Source organism: Lonchura striata, chromosome 4, assembly GCF_050655825.1.
Source record: "Lonchura striata isolate lonStrDom1 chromosome 4, ASM5065582v1, whole genome shotgun sequence".
Lineage (NCBI taxonomy): Eukaryota > Metazoa > Chordata > Aves > Passeriformes > Estrildidae > Lonchura > Lonchura striata.
Window position 1 is genome coordinate 50314615 of NC_140706.1, and position 12296 is coordinate 50326910.

At 36.6% G+C, this 12296-nt stretch overlaps 1 protein-coding gene and 1 long non-coding RNA gene across 19 annotated transcripts in view; one reads left to right on the forward strand and one right to left on the reverse strand.

Moving 5' to 3' along the window:
• The window catches only part of RAP1GDS1 (Rap1 GTPase-GDP dissociation stimulator 1), a 90465-nt gene that overhangs the window by 9759 nt on the left and 68410 nt on the right, over positions 1 to 12296 (reverse strand). For all 18 annotated transcript variants that reach the window (XM_085579054.1, XM_085579049.1, XM_085579050.1 and 15 more), the window contains 6 exons: positions 7936 to 8064; positions 5504 to 5629; positions 2793 to 2936; positions 2398 to 2529; positions 1857 to 1991; positions 146 to 271 (listed from right to left, as the gene is read on the reverse strand). In XM_085579054.1, the coding sequence (XP_085435180.1) occupies positions 146 to 271; positions 1857 to 1991; positions 2398 to 2529; positions 2793 to 2936; positions 5504 to 5629; positions 7936 to 8064 (792 nt within the window). The remainder of the gene's footprint in view (positions 1 to 145; positions 272 to 1856; positions 1992 to 2397; positions 2530 to 2792; positions 2937 to 5503; positions 5630 to 7935; positions 8065 to 12296) is intronic.
• Positions 934 to 9841, forward strand: LOC146767635 (uncharacterized). Its single transcript, XR_014955179.1, has 3 exons — positions 934 to 1060; positions 9489 to 9581; positions 9703 to 9841. It is a non-coding gene; the product is annotated as an uncharacterized LOC146767635 (long non-coding RNA).

A 12296-nucleotide genomic window follows, 5' to 3' on the forward strand; every position in this document is an offset into this window, starting at 1 on the left:
TTCCTTTTTACATGTATTAGATTTATTCCATTACTTCAGGAATGAAATTTAGAAAAACTCTGCTTCTCTCTTTTAAGAATCTTGGCAGCATATCACAGAATGAACCAAAGAGAATCACTTAACATAGAGAACAGTTTATTTTTACCTTGTGCATCTATTAACATTCTTAATGTTCCCAGCAGCTTGAACTGAACGGGGGGCATCTCCGATCTGAGAAATTTCAATACAGCTTCTGCAACACCAGCTGATAGCATCTTAGCCTTATTTACAACTGCATGAATAAAGAACATGAATTGATCTCAAAAACATTTCTGGAAGATGCAGTTTATTTCAGAGCTGGTCTTGAAGCAAATTTTCAGACGTGGTTTGAAAAAGAGGTTGTGAGCACAGTCTGCAGGAATGGTGTGCACTGGTGATACTGTGTTGTGGGAAAATGTCACAGTTCCTGTGAAATTAAGTGCTTTTTCCTAGCATGCACATCTAACTTTTTGTATTCAGCTTGAGCACCACCAAAAGGGTAGACTCTTCCCTTTGATCTAGGAAAGGCATCTTCCACAAAATGCATCAGGCAGAAGCCCAGGCTAATACTTGCACCCCTAAATATGAGGAAACTTCTGCGAGTCCCAAACACACTCTTCTGTTTCTCACAGGCAAAAGAACTGAAGCATCCAGTTAGCAGAATAACCTCTTACCCAGTTCCAATACTTCACACAAACAACACTGGTCTGACATGCCTGGAGTCTGTAGTCTTTTGTTGCCTTCCTCCCCTCTCTAACCTCTCTTTCATCCCTTCCACTAATCCATGTTCTCCACTTTCACAGAGCTCTCTGAAATGCATTTAAGGTGCAAACCTTGCCCAGTAGTGCACTTGGAAAAAAATACTTATTAGGAATTTGAACAGTGTTTTGACAAAGAGCTTATACTGAGGTCAGTTATTACTTGCTCGTTTCTTTCTAACAATGTACAGGGATGGTTATGTAGGTCTCTGGCAGACACCCTTCAGCATAGGCTACAGGGAAGCTGCTTGATGGAAGTGAAAAGAATGACTCACCTGAGAAAGGTAAGCAAATGGAATACTGCTGAACTTCAGTGGGTTTAGTATATATGCATGATCATTTATAAAAGTTATGATTTGTCAAAACCAAAAATAGTAAAATAAGGTTATATGGATGGAAGAGTTATTTTTGGTTTGGCACAAGAAACCATTCACAAGTGTTACAGATTTGCTTTGTTGTTTTGTGTGCATGGTCTACCTTTATGCTTGGGTAATCAAAACTCATACAAATTAAGTTACTAAAAATGACAAAATTAGCATTCAGCTTACTGCCAACAAACAGTAACTAATTGCAATAGGCTGGCTATTCTGCTAGTCTACCTCCAGCTCTAATTTGGCAATTTTCTGTGTCTTAAGTAAGATGCAGTGTTTTAACAAAGTGGGCACTGTTCTCTGATGGGGACCCTCAGCTGTGAGACAGACTGCAAATGAAGCAAGCAGAAATAAAAATCAATATGCAGTGCTCTGGACAAAAAGGGTTGAGAAATCATATTCAAGGCCTCTTAAGCTCCTCACCAATTACAAGGCTGCCCTTTCTTTGGTAGGGGATACTGTGGGATCAAAGTGGCAAGGGACAGTCACTATGCCTGTGATGTATTCAGAACTGCTTGTCTGAACTGGTGTGCAACAGACACAAAAGCAGTGATGGGCCAGAATGAAAAGCAGCAGTCTGACCTGCCTCTAGGACTGTCAGTCAGTGCTCCCGCCTGTGCGAAGCAACACCCGCCCACATTCCCTGGGGGGTACAGTGGGAGAACAGAATTTCACCTTTCTGTAGTTAGCAATGCAAAGAGAGGCTTACCAGGAATAGCCAGGTTTCTCAGAGCACTCAGTGCAGCGTGCTGCACGGTTACATTTCCATCCTCCACATGTCTGTCTAGCAGATCCATCAGCTTTTGAACTATGCCATTATCCACCATATGGATGCAGTTTCCGTCTGTGTGAGATGTAGCAAGTCATTTGTGAAGGGAAGATTATTACTAAGATTTTTACAATAGCTTCTTATGAATAGAAAGGTTATTTCCTTGATCCTTTTTAGATTTCATTGTTGAGAATTTGACCACCATCATCTGTGAGAACTGCAGTGCTCATGACAAACTTAGAAGAGTGATAGAAGAAATACTAAAGAAGGCAGAAATCCTCTATAGCCCTCTACAAATGCAAAATAATATTTTTAAAGTAGGTTTAATGTTTTTGAGGATTGTAAAGTTTAAAACTAGTGATGTTGTTGTGTAACTGAACAGCAGCATTACTGAAACACAGTTCTTATTTGCAGCTGTACAGGCAGAGCATGATAGAGGAGAACACATAAATTTACATAAGCTATTATGGCATGTTCTTACCATTTCTGGCAAAATTTGCAATAGCCAGTGCTCCTGCAAGCTGTAGCTGATGACTATTGGAAGGAATCCATGAAAGTACTCTTTGGAACACACTGCCTTTTCCTCCTTCAAATAACTTTTGCATGGATTCATCTGGGATAAAAAGCACAGAGAGTCAGCAAGCCAAATGGTTTGTTTGGGAGAATTCTCTTTATATCTGAAAAGCTCTGCTGGTTCCACTACAATTAATCCAGGCCTGCAATGAGGGACAAAATCTGACCTGTTAAATGTTTGTCTGGTGGGCAACAGGTCATCCAGGTTATTTAGAACATTAATAAATAGTGAAATTCAGCAGCCAAACAGTGTTACAAGTATCTGCTGTTGCTTTGCAGACCATAGTGACAGCCCATGCTTACCTCCAAGCAGTAACAAAACCATAAGATCAGAAGCTGTTTTAAGCTCTGCAATATCATCCTCTTTGTCGCTGTCCACAGTCTTCTGGACGATCTCAAGTAAGCACTCCACCAAACCTGCTTCAACCAGCTGCAGCTTAATGACATCTGGAAAATAGCATGGATAATAGGAGTCAGAATCAGGATTTTAAATGCATCTATCACACATATGCAGGACGGACTGTAAGAAACAGTGATGTCAGCATTGATGTAAGTGTTTTCACTGACAAATTCTGTTAATAAAACCCCAAGTTCTTTATTTGAAGTTCTTATGGCCAACTTTTGTTATTATTAATCTAGCAGGCTCTCCCTGGCTCTGGATTGCCTTTAGAGCACAGTGATAAGCTGAAGGTGTATGGAGCTCTTCACTTCTAAAAATGAGGCTATTTCTCTACAGCAAATTTGTGGCACCTCAGTCACGGCACAGCAGACTCATAAGGACTGTGCTGTGTTCATGCTTTCCAAAGATAGACAGGATATCTGCCAGTTGTTGAAAGGGCTGCAGGAGGAGTGCAGGAAGGCCAAATCCAAAAGGTTGGCTTGGCAGAGAAGTTTGCTCTGGAAACTGATGAGGCAAACTCATTTCTTAGTTGTTATTCAAAACAAGGCTCGAGAAGTTAATAAATATTTTCTTCAGGTAACAGAATCTGGGAGCAATATTTTTTCTCTTGTTCCTAAAATAACAAAATATTTAGCAGATATTTCCCTCGGTATCTACATGTTTAAACTCCCTTTCTGTTAAGAGGGAATAGCAGGCTGTCTTATACTATATTAGATCATTTCATACATGGAACTGATTCTGGTAGTTTTTGCAGGCTGATTTTGAAAAATAGTCACAAAGCTCTGCAGAAGTGTGCAGAAGAAATGGATTTCTCTGATTTTTCTAAATGAAATGAAATGGTATTTTTACAAAAAGGTGTTTAACCTAAGTTAAAATATTTTTAGGCCAGGGCTTTGGAAATATTTTTTTCCTACAGTTTACAAGCCACAAGTGTGTTCTACCTCTGGTGAAGGATGTGTCTGACTCTGTTTTCTGATGTCACTAGGCTTTTTGATTCCATTAAATTCATTGTTCCTTTAAGAGTGGCTTGACTTCTCATGAACTTTGTAAGGAAATGCAAAATCTCCAGTTGGGATTTTTTTTTTAAATAGGCTCTTTTACACTGAGATGCTTTAAAAAATGGAGTATTCCCTTAGCTATAGAATACAGGGTTGCAGATGTTCTGTGATTTGAAATTGAAATTGCTATACCAGCATGCTTAATGAACAAGTAAATTAGAAAAAAACCTTAAAACACCCCAACCACCAAAACCTAGATTCTGCAAATACTTAATTGAGATGTTTTTCCCTCCTGGCCTATTGCTAATTATCTACAATCAAAAACACCTAAACAGTACAAGCAAAGTGAACTCATTCAAGTATGCCTTGAATCCACAGTGGAAATGTTTTTCTGACTGCCTCTCAACATCTAAGCATCTGAGTTAGGGTTAGCAGCAGTGAATTTTTCAAATCTTACTGCAACTAAAAAACATGCTCTAAGAAAAATTAAGCATTTGAACTGACATATATCAAACACATAAAAAGGCCAACCCTATTTTGTGTCATTCTGAGGACAGAACTATCTTAGAGCACATTTTAAATTATTATATAATAAATTATATATTTTGGAAAAGATGTGCATTTTTAGAGCTGAAAAAAGGAATTGATTTTCCATGCACTTAAAAGTCAAAATAATTTTTTAAATTGAAGTGAAAGTTTATCCTGACCTACACTTTGTAAAACAAACACACACAGAGTGTGTATGCACAACAGAGTAGAGTGAAACATAAATCTGACTTTGTAGTTCTATCTAACAATCTATTCAATTAAAAAAAGCTTTAATGCTGAAGTGGTTAAAATGAGGTTAGAGAGCCATCAAATACTGTGATGTCTTCCCTATACAGAACTGCTTCCCACAACAGTCCAGCTCCACCTGTTAACACATTTCTTTATTTCCATTAAGGGCAGATGACACATTGTACAAGCAACCTTTGTCTGATCCTTTGTTCCTCTGGAGGAACAGCCCAGAGGGATGATCAGGGGTGCACATCAATTCCTGCTCTCACTTGAGCAGTGAGTCAAACTCCCAGGGACTGCCTGCAGCTATGTAAGATATGGCACCAAACACCCAAATTCAATTCATATGATCTCTCAATGAACAGTAAGGGCAGAGTGTCCAGCACTTAGCTCTGCAATTGACATGTCCCTAGCAAAAATAATGGTATAGGAAATGGAACTGCCAGTGGCACTGCGATTCCAGGAAATGATGTCCTGGTGCTCCAATGGTCCATGAACACCTGAGCCAATGTTTGCAGACAAATGTTGTGAAGCTCTCTAAAAAGCAGCTTTTTATATTCCCACTGTGGAGACAGGGCAATAAAATATAACATAACTGTAAATAGAGTGAATCAGTGACAGAATTAGCATCAACAATGTGCTGACTCCTGTCATATGTTTAACAATTAAGACCCATTCACTTTTCATGACACTACAATCACAAGGATCAGCTCTGGTGGCTTTGGAAGGAGACAGCCCATTACTCTGCATTTAGTGCCTGAAAAACACACTGAAATACTGAAATAAAAAATAAACGAGAGAATGAGTAAAAGATAGAGTAAGAAAAAAAAAATTCTCACCATTTTCTGCCAGAGGGGCCAAAACTTCAAAAATCATCTCTTTTTTATCATGCTCTATTTGCTTCTTGAACAGTTTCACAAGCTCTTCAGCAATGTTTGTGTAGGCAAACTGCTCCTTACTTGACTCTGTGAAGCAAAAGGAGAAAATCAGTATAAAGTAAGCAAACCACATAAGAAGGCAGAACTACTTTTTCTCTTTGTTACCAGGTTTATTCAGTAAGATGATTAACTGCTCTTCACAGACAAGAGCAATAGACTCATGCTTATCACAAAATGAAAAGATAAATCTCTAACACTTTAAATGTGCTGATCTGAATTAGTTATGGTTAAGGCTGTTATAAATATATAAATATATGATTCAAGGCTGTTTGGTCTGGTTTTGCCCACCAAAATGTAAGCTAGCTATAGAAAAAGTAATAGTACAAAAAAAAGTCTTTGATTTCCCTCATCTTAATAAAAAGAAGAGCAGGTTATATACTGCATTTTCTAAGGGAGAGATGAAGATTTGCACCAAATGCTTTAATATTTACATGGTCTCATGATGGTGACATTTCTTTTGACATCTGTGTGTGGCTGTTGCTGGGCCATCTCATACTGCACAGATACAGCATAAAGCAGTTTTACAGATGGGCAAGGTTTCTACCAGATTAGCCAACAAGTCTTCAAATGTACATTCAACAAAAGCATCTCTTATTCCATTGCCTGTATCATATTCCTCCTCACTGGCAGTATTACAAGGGATGCAGGCTGGTGTTCTGCATTCTCCAGTTGCCACCTCCTGAGGGCCATCTGTAGTTAGAGAACCTTCCAGCACCTTTGCTATTGCTCTGTCGGATGCTTAGGGATTACTTTACTGTAGAACTGACCCCAGGGACTTGGGAAAAGCATGACCTGCAGTCCTAGACACATTTTATGCACATCTCATCATTTTCTCTCACTATGCATGCTTGCATAGTATATTCTATGTGGATTTTTGATCTTTCCAGTATTTTAGCAGATCCATCACTGGTTTGTGCCCTGCTTTGACACAGAGTTGTCATATAATGCTGTTCAAGGGATTCTTGCATTGCTGTTGTCTTGTAAGTGATGAAAAATGACAAGCTCAAAAAAAAAAAAATCCCTGAAGTTACAGGGCAAAAATAAAATAATAGTTACAATGTGATTGACTATTGCTTAAGGGAGAATAAAGTATTACAAAGTAAATTACTTTTGTGCCAGTCTTAAATAATGAGCAGCTTTTCAATGTGTACGAATTTGGAAGGGAAGCAGCTGCTGTGAAATTTCTTTCCCGTGGTTCTCATTACTCAACAAGAAAGAGCTGCATCTTTCCAAAGAGGGAAAGGAAATTCTCAGTGAGTCTACCATTTATTATATTTAATATCATTATGGTTTTGGTTGCATTTCAGCACTAGAACTTTCAGTGTATGACTCTTATACTTTCTACTGTGCAGGCACAGTACACAGTACCCATCCTGATTTGTTAATTTCTTTAGTGCTACCTTGATGGTTTTTTCTGCTGTTGATTTGTTAGGAAGAATTGTCTGCTGTAAATAAATTTATTATGTGTATGATCAAACTAAACTAGGTAACACAATACTTTCTCTGGCCTTGAAATCTATGAACTCAGGCCACCAAGTCCTACAAACTCAGAGATATACTTTTCATATTTTGATCTGCTGAACATTCTTATATGATATCATGACTGCTATGTATTATTTACTCCAGTGTAAAAAAAACAACTCATAAAACTAGAATTTCCTTAAATACATTAGCAAAAGAACAATATAAACCATATAAATAAATGTTAATAAAACAGGCCTTAACAACCCATTTATTTACACATGGTTGAATTCCAATGAAAACTAATCTGCTTGGAAAGACACCAGATCAAAGCAGGTCCACAAACTTCAATTTAAATGAAGTTGTAACTAAAATTAACATCTATTAATGATTTATACATGGAGGTATTTAAACTAGAATATATTAAAATTCTGCACTGAAAATAATACTGAATATGCAGATTAATGAACTGTGCCTGTCTCAATTTCATTCAGAGATTTTCATGAGCCAAATTTAGTCTCGATAAAACTTTGTGGAGCTACACTAGAATACAATATTTATATTATTAATAAATAATTCACATTTAGTAGCAGTGCTGTGGAAATACTGTTTAGATGATTTAAAATATGCTTAGTTGCACTGAAGCACAGTAACATAAAACATAATGTTGAATTAATTGGCCAAATAAATTTGAGTTACTGAAGGGAAAAAAAAAAGAGACAACTATATATTCTAGAAAAAACAAGCAAAAATCAGTGGTCTATTATTGTTGAATATACCAAAAAGACTTGAATGAGCTTTTGTTAGTCTTTAACTAAGACTTAACATTATGAAAACTGGATGTAAATTTGAGATTAATATAGTGGACTTACCGAGTTCTGCTAAATTGCCAAATGCAACAAGGCACATTTCTGTCAGAGCTGCATTTTGGCAATGAATGCCCAACAATTTCACTAACGTAGGAATTACACCCATATTGATAAGCTGTGACTGCAAGGTATCTACATAAAAAGAGAGTACAATAGTGAGTTAGCATTTCTCTTCATAGTACTGTTCTTTTAACCAAAAAAGCATTTTTCACACAAAACAACTTGTAGGCTAAGCAGCATTAAAATGTCTGTCTCCTCTACTCTTCAGATTAGGATTTGGTTAAGATTTGAGATATGGACTCATAATTCTTGTCCTTGGCAATGGAAAGTGCTTCCAGAAATATTCCTTCCTGATCTGTTCACAGGGTATAGTGAATTATGCAGCTACTGACAATTTTGTGGTTATCAGGTTCCTAATAAATGTCAGGTTTGATTCTGTGCTCACTGAGACTAGCTGACTGAAATTGATGTGAACTAGGCCAATGAAACAGAGATTTATCTGAGAGCTTTTTCTATGTACTCTTTTTAAAATTAAAGATCAAAACTGGAAAATTAAAATTAGAATGAATATAAACTGGCACTGAAATAAACATGAAAAGTTTTATAAACACAGGAAGTCACAATGTAGATTATGAAGAGCTTGAGAAAAAAGAAAGTTTAATAAAGACAAAAAATGGAAAGTTTAAGAAAAGTCCTTAGAAGCCATTCTGATAATTTCTTGCATAGAATGAAAGTTTATAGTATTTACAAGTAAGAAAAGTATTGCTCCTAGGTGTCTGCAAATAGAAAGATGCTTTGATGGTTAGGCAGAAACATGATTGGTTTAAAAGATTATTTACAACAGTATTTCCTCTTACACATTTTACCTATAACATAGCAAAGAAGAAAAACATTGTTTCACAGTTGAATAGAATGAAGCAGACATAAACACACCAGATGTTTTTTAGTAATTTTCCTAAGAATTTTTTTTTCCTTTGTTTCTAAAGCATTTCAACTATGTTTAAATGTTACAGACTCAAAAGACAAGGATCCAAAGGCCAGTGACGTCAAGAGAATTGTATTCTTAATTTAGCTTTTGGTCAAGCCCTACTGGGGAATTCTGGGGTGGTTTTTTGTTGTTGTTGTTTGTTTCTTTTTTCATTTGTTTGGTTGTTTGAGGTTTTTTTGTGTAGTTTTCTTGTTAAGGAATTCATTCTAGGCAACTGAAATCAGTTGGAATTCTTATATCTGTGGCATCAGAACCATAAAAAAATTGCCGATTTTTACAGGGAGATAAAAACATGACATCTGAAGTTTAGCAAATTTAGAATCATTTCATGGTCTCAAAAAACTCCTTGAAATTTTCAGATAATGAAAATTATGAAATATTCCAGAATGTTTAGCTCATTTGGATTCAGTATAAAATACTTTGATAATAATTATGAATTTAGTATACCAAGTAAGTCAATGGCATGGTTATTTTAGGTTACTGGGGATGAGCAGGAATCCTTATGGCTTGACATCTTTAATAAAACTGTATTACTTACCAGTAACTGAATTTCCTTTTTTGGGGGGAGGGATTACCTCTTCCACAGATTCATGGTCTTTAGTGAAATTTATGAGAACGCCATGTCAGACGCCAAAGAGCTGTTGAAGTTGTCAAATTTCAGGTAAGTACAAATTGTACTAGCGCATGCATTGAATGCCATTTTACCTCTGGCAGATGTGTGAGTCACTACTACACCCTCCTACTTCATTCCAAACTGACTGAAAAAATCTGTCTTTCAATAGGAAACCTGGGGAGAGAGGGAGATGGAATGGCTCTACAGAGAAAATTGTTGTGTAGGAGAACTCAAGTTACTGGTAAATAATCTGTTTTTGCCCTTGGTTTGTGATTGTCCCCTGTAAACACTTAAAAATTCTGAAGGAGAAGTGGTCGTTGTGGAGAGAGGGAGAACAAAGACACAAATCACAAATGCCATAGAAAATTACTTTGAAAGAAATTGTTTTGTTACTAGACTATACCTTTAGTCACTCTAAAAATCTTTATCCATTACATAACTGTAATGGATAAAGAGACAATCTCTATGGACTTCATTCCAACATCAGAAGCATAAACTCTCCATTTTAAGCAGGTTTTTAGTTCTGCTGTCTCTTTTGTAATACAAAATATATAAAAAGCATGGAGGGAAATCACATAATCTTTGAAAGAAAATAGGAATCTTAAAAATCAGATAAAAAGACATATTATTGTTCAAGAGAGCACAGAGTGCACTGACTAAAGGACCTCTAGAATTTCCAAAGTAAAAAAAATGATAAAGATCCATATACTAAGAAAGAACAATTGTATTGGGTCAAAAGTCAGGTATTATACCAGACTCCATGCCAGTCTGATTTTTCCAGAGTAGAAGGATGGCACCTGAATACAGGAAATATCTACAGTGAAAAGAATGGCATTACAAGGATTGACAAGAAGGTAAACATTGCCTTAACAGCAGTAAGTGTTAATTTAAAACTTATAAATTTTCTCCTTTGACAAAGACAGGCCAACCCTGTGAGTCACAAAGCTGCACAGGAAGCAAGACCTTTGAAAATAAAAGGCTGCCAGCAGCTATTTGCTATGTTTATACTTAAGCCTGGGCTTGCCATACAAATTCTGGACCTGACATTTACATATGTCATTACCACCAAGAGGAGGCTCTTTCTCTAGCAAAGTCTGTTAAGCATTTTAAGAGAAAAGTATCAAGCATCTCACTGGTATGGAGACTTACAGCACTTTTTAGTTCAGATAAATTAAGAATATCTAAGTGGTTCAGTCTCAGCTGGAGGGACTGCCAGCAGTTTTCTCTCTGCCCTAGGAAAACCTTGGACAAACTTGGACAAACTGTGTATCTTGGCCTTTCGGTGCAGGAAGTGTTAATGCCCTACTAGAGCAGGAGACCATTTTGGGGAAACATGCATCCATCCTACAATCAGTTGCCTGACACAGGACTAAAGCAAGCTGTGAGGCCAGGCAATGTTGTGTTTCAGGATGAAACAGAACTTTATGCACAAAGAGCCAGAAGAATGAAAAACTGAATGCCTCTCCTGAATTTATTACTTAAACCCACTATTTACACTGCTATCACATATTGCACTGTCTGTGTGTTCTTTTTGAGTGAAAAGCACTGACAGTGATGCTCTACAGATGCATATACAGGTAGATAAAAGGCAATCAATACATGCGCCAGCACAAAGAATTACCTACCTAAAACTTGAATTTCAATGGCTCCATGTCCTTCGGTGACACACATGGAAACTCCAAAGAGTAAGATCTGAGGAGAATATCCCAGATTGAGAACTTTATTGGGGGCATTTTAGTAAAAAATGCTGATTTAGGCTAATTCATGATTTTGAAAAGAATTTCAGAAAACGACTCATCATTTGTGTCTCATCAATAACTGTGATAATAATGCTGAAGTTTTGTACAAATTGATGGCATAATTTCATACCCTAGAGAAACCTGCTTGCAATCCCCGCAGCTATGTTAAATCATGAGAGAACATAAAAGTGACTGTATTGATTATCTCACTATAGTAAGGAACATACTTTTTATCTGCTTTTGCATACGTTAGGTTACTTGGCAATTAGGTATATTTAGGTCTTGAGCATGCTAGGCATCTCTATCTGTGATGTAAATGAAACAAAATGACAAGCATGAAAATTAGCAAAGGTAAGTCTTAGGAGGAAGCGTTACTGAAATATTGCTGTCAGACCATAATAATGGTGCCATAAATCTCCCTTTCATTTCTTGTATATTTACATAGCTTCTGCAGATGGTCAACAGTGAACATCAGACCCCAACATTCATTCCAGTTGCTAAGAGTTTTGTGAGAATAAGAAAGGCTCAGCAGTTGCATGATTTAACATCAGGATGTCACATTTTATGAAGGTGCTGAAGAAAAGACAATCTCGACAGACTGAAGTTTGCTATGAAGTGAAATGAGGCAGCAATTTATAAGGATAATTATTTTTATCTACATATATATGTTCACATACATAAATGTACATATACTTTCACACATGCATACTGTATCCAGTTAACTTCTGATCTCTAATTTGACTATCTAATAAGCCAATTGACCTAGTTCTTCCATAATTTCTATATTTCTTTAAAAAGCCTTCATGGTTTGTTTTAGAGATCTCGAGAGACAATTTGTTACCTTATGGACTGATCCCATTGACTTGCAAATAGCCTTGCCTCACAGGGTTATGGGATCTTTAGAATAACCATTCTTATTTCTAACTCTTTTATGTGAATGTTTGCATATGATTGTTAGTTTTATTAGATTAGTTATTAGTTTTCCCCTTTTTATCCAAGCCTGTTTTGCTTCTTGCTCTCAAGC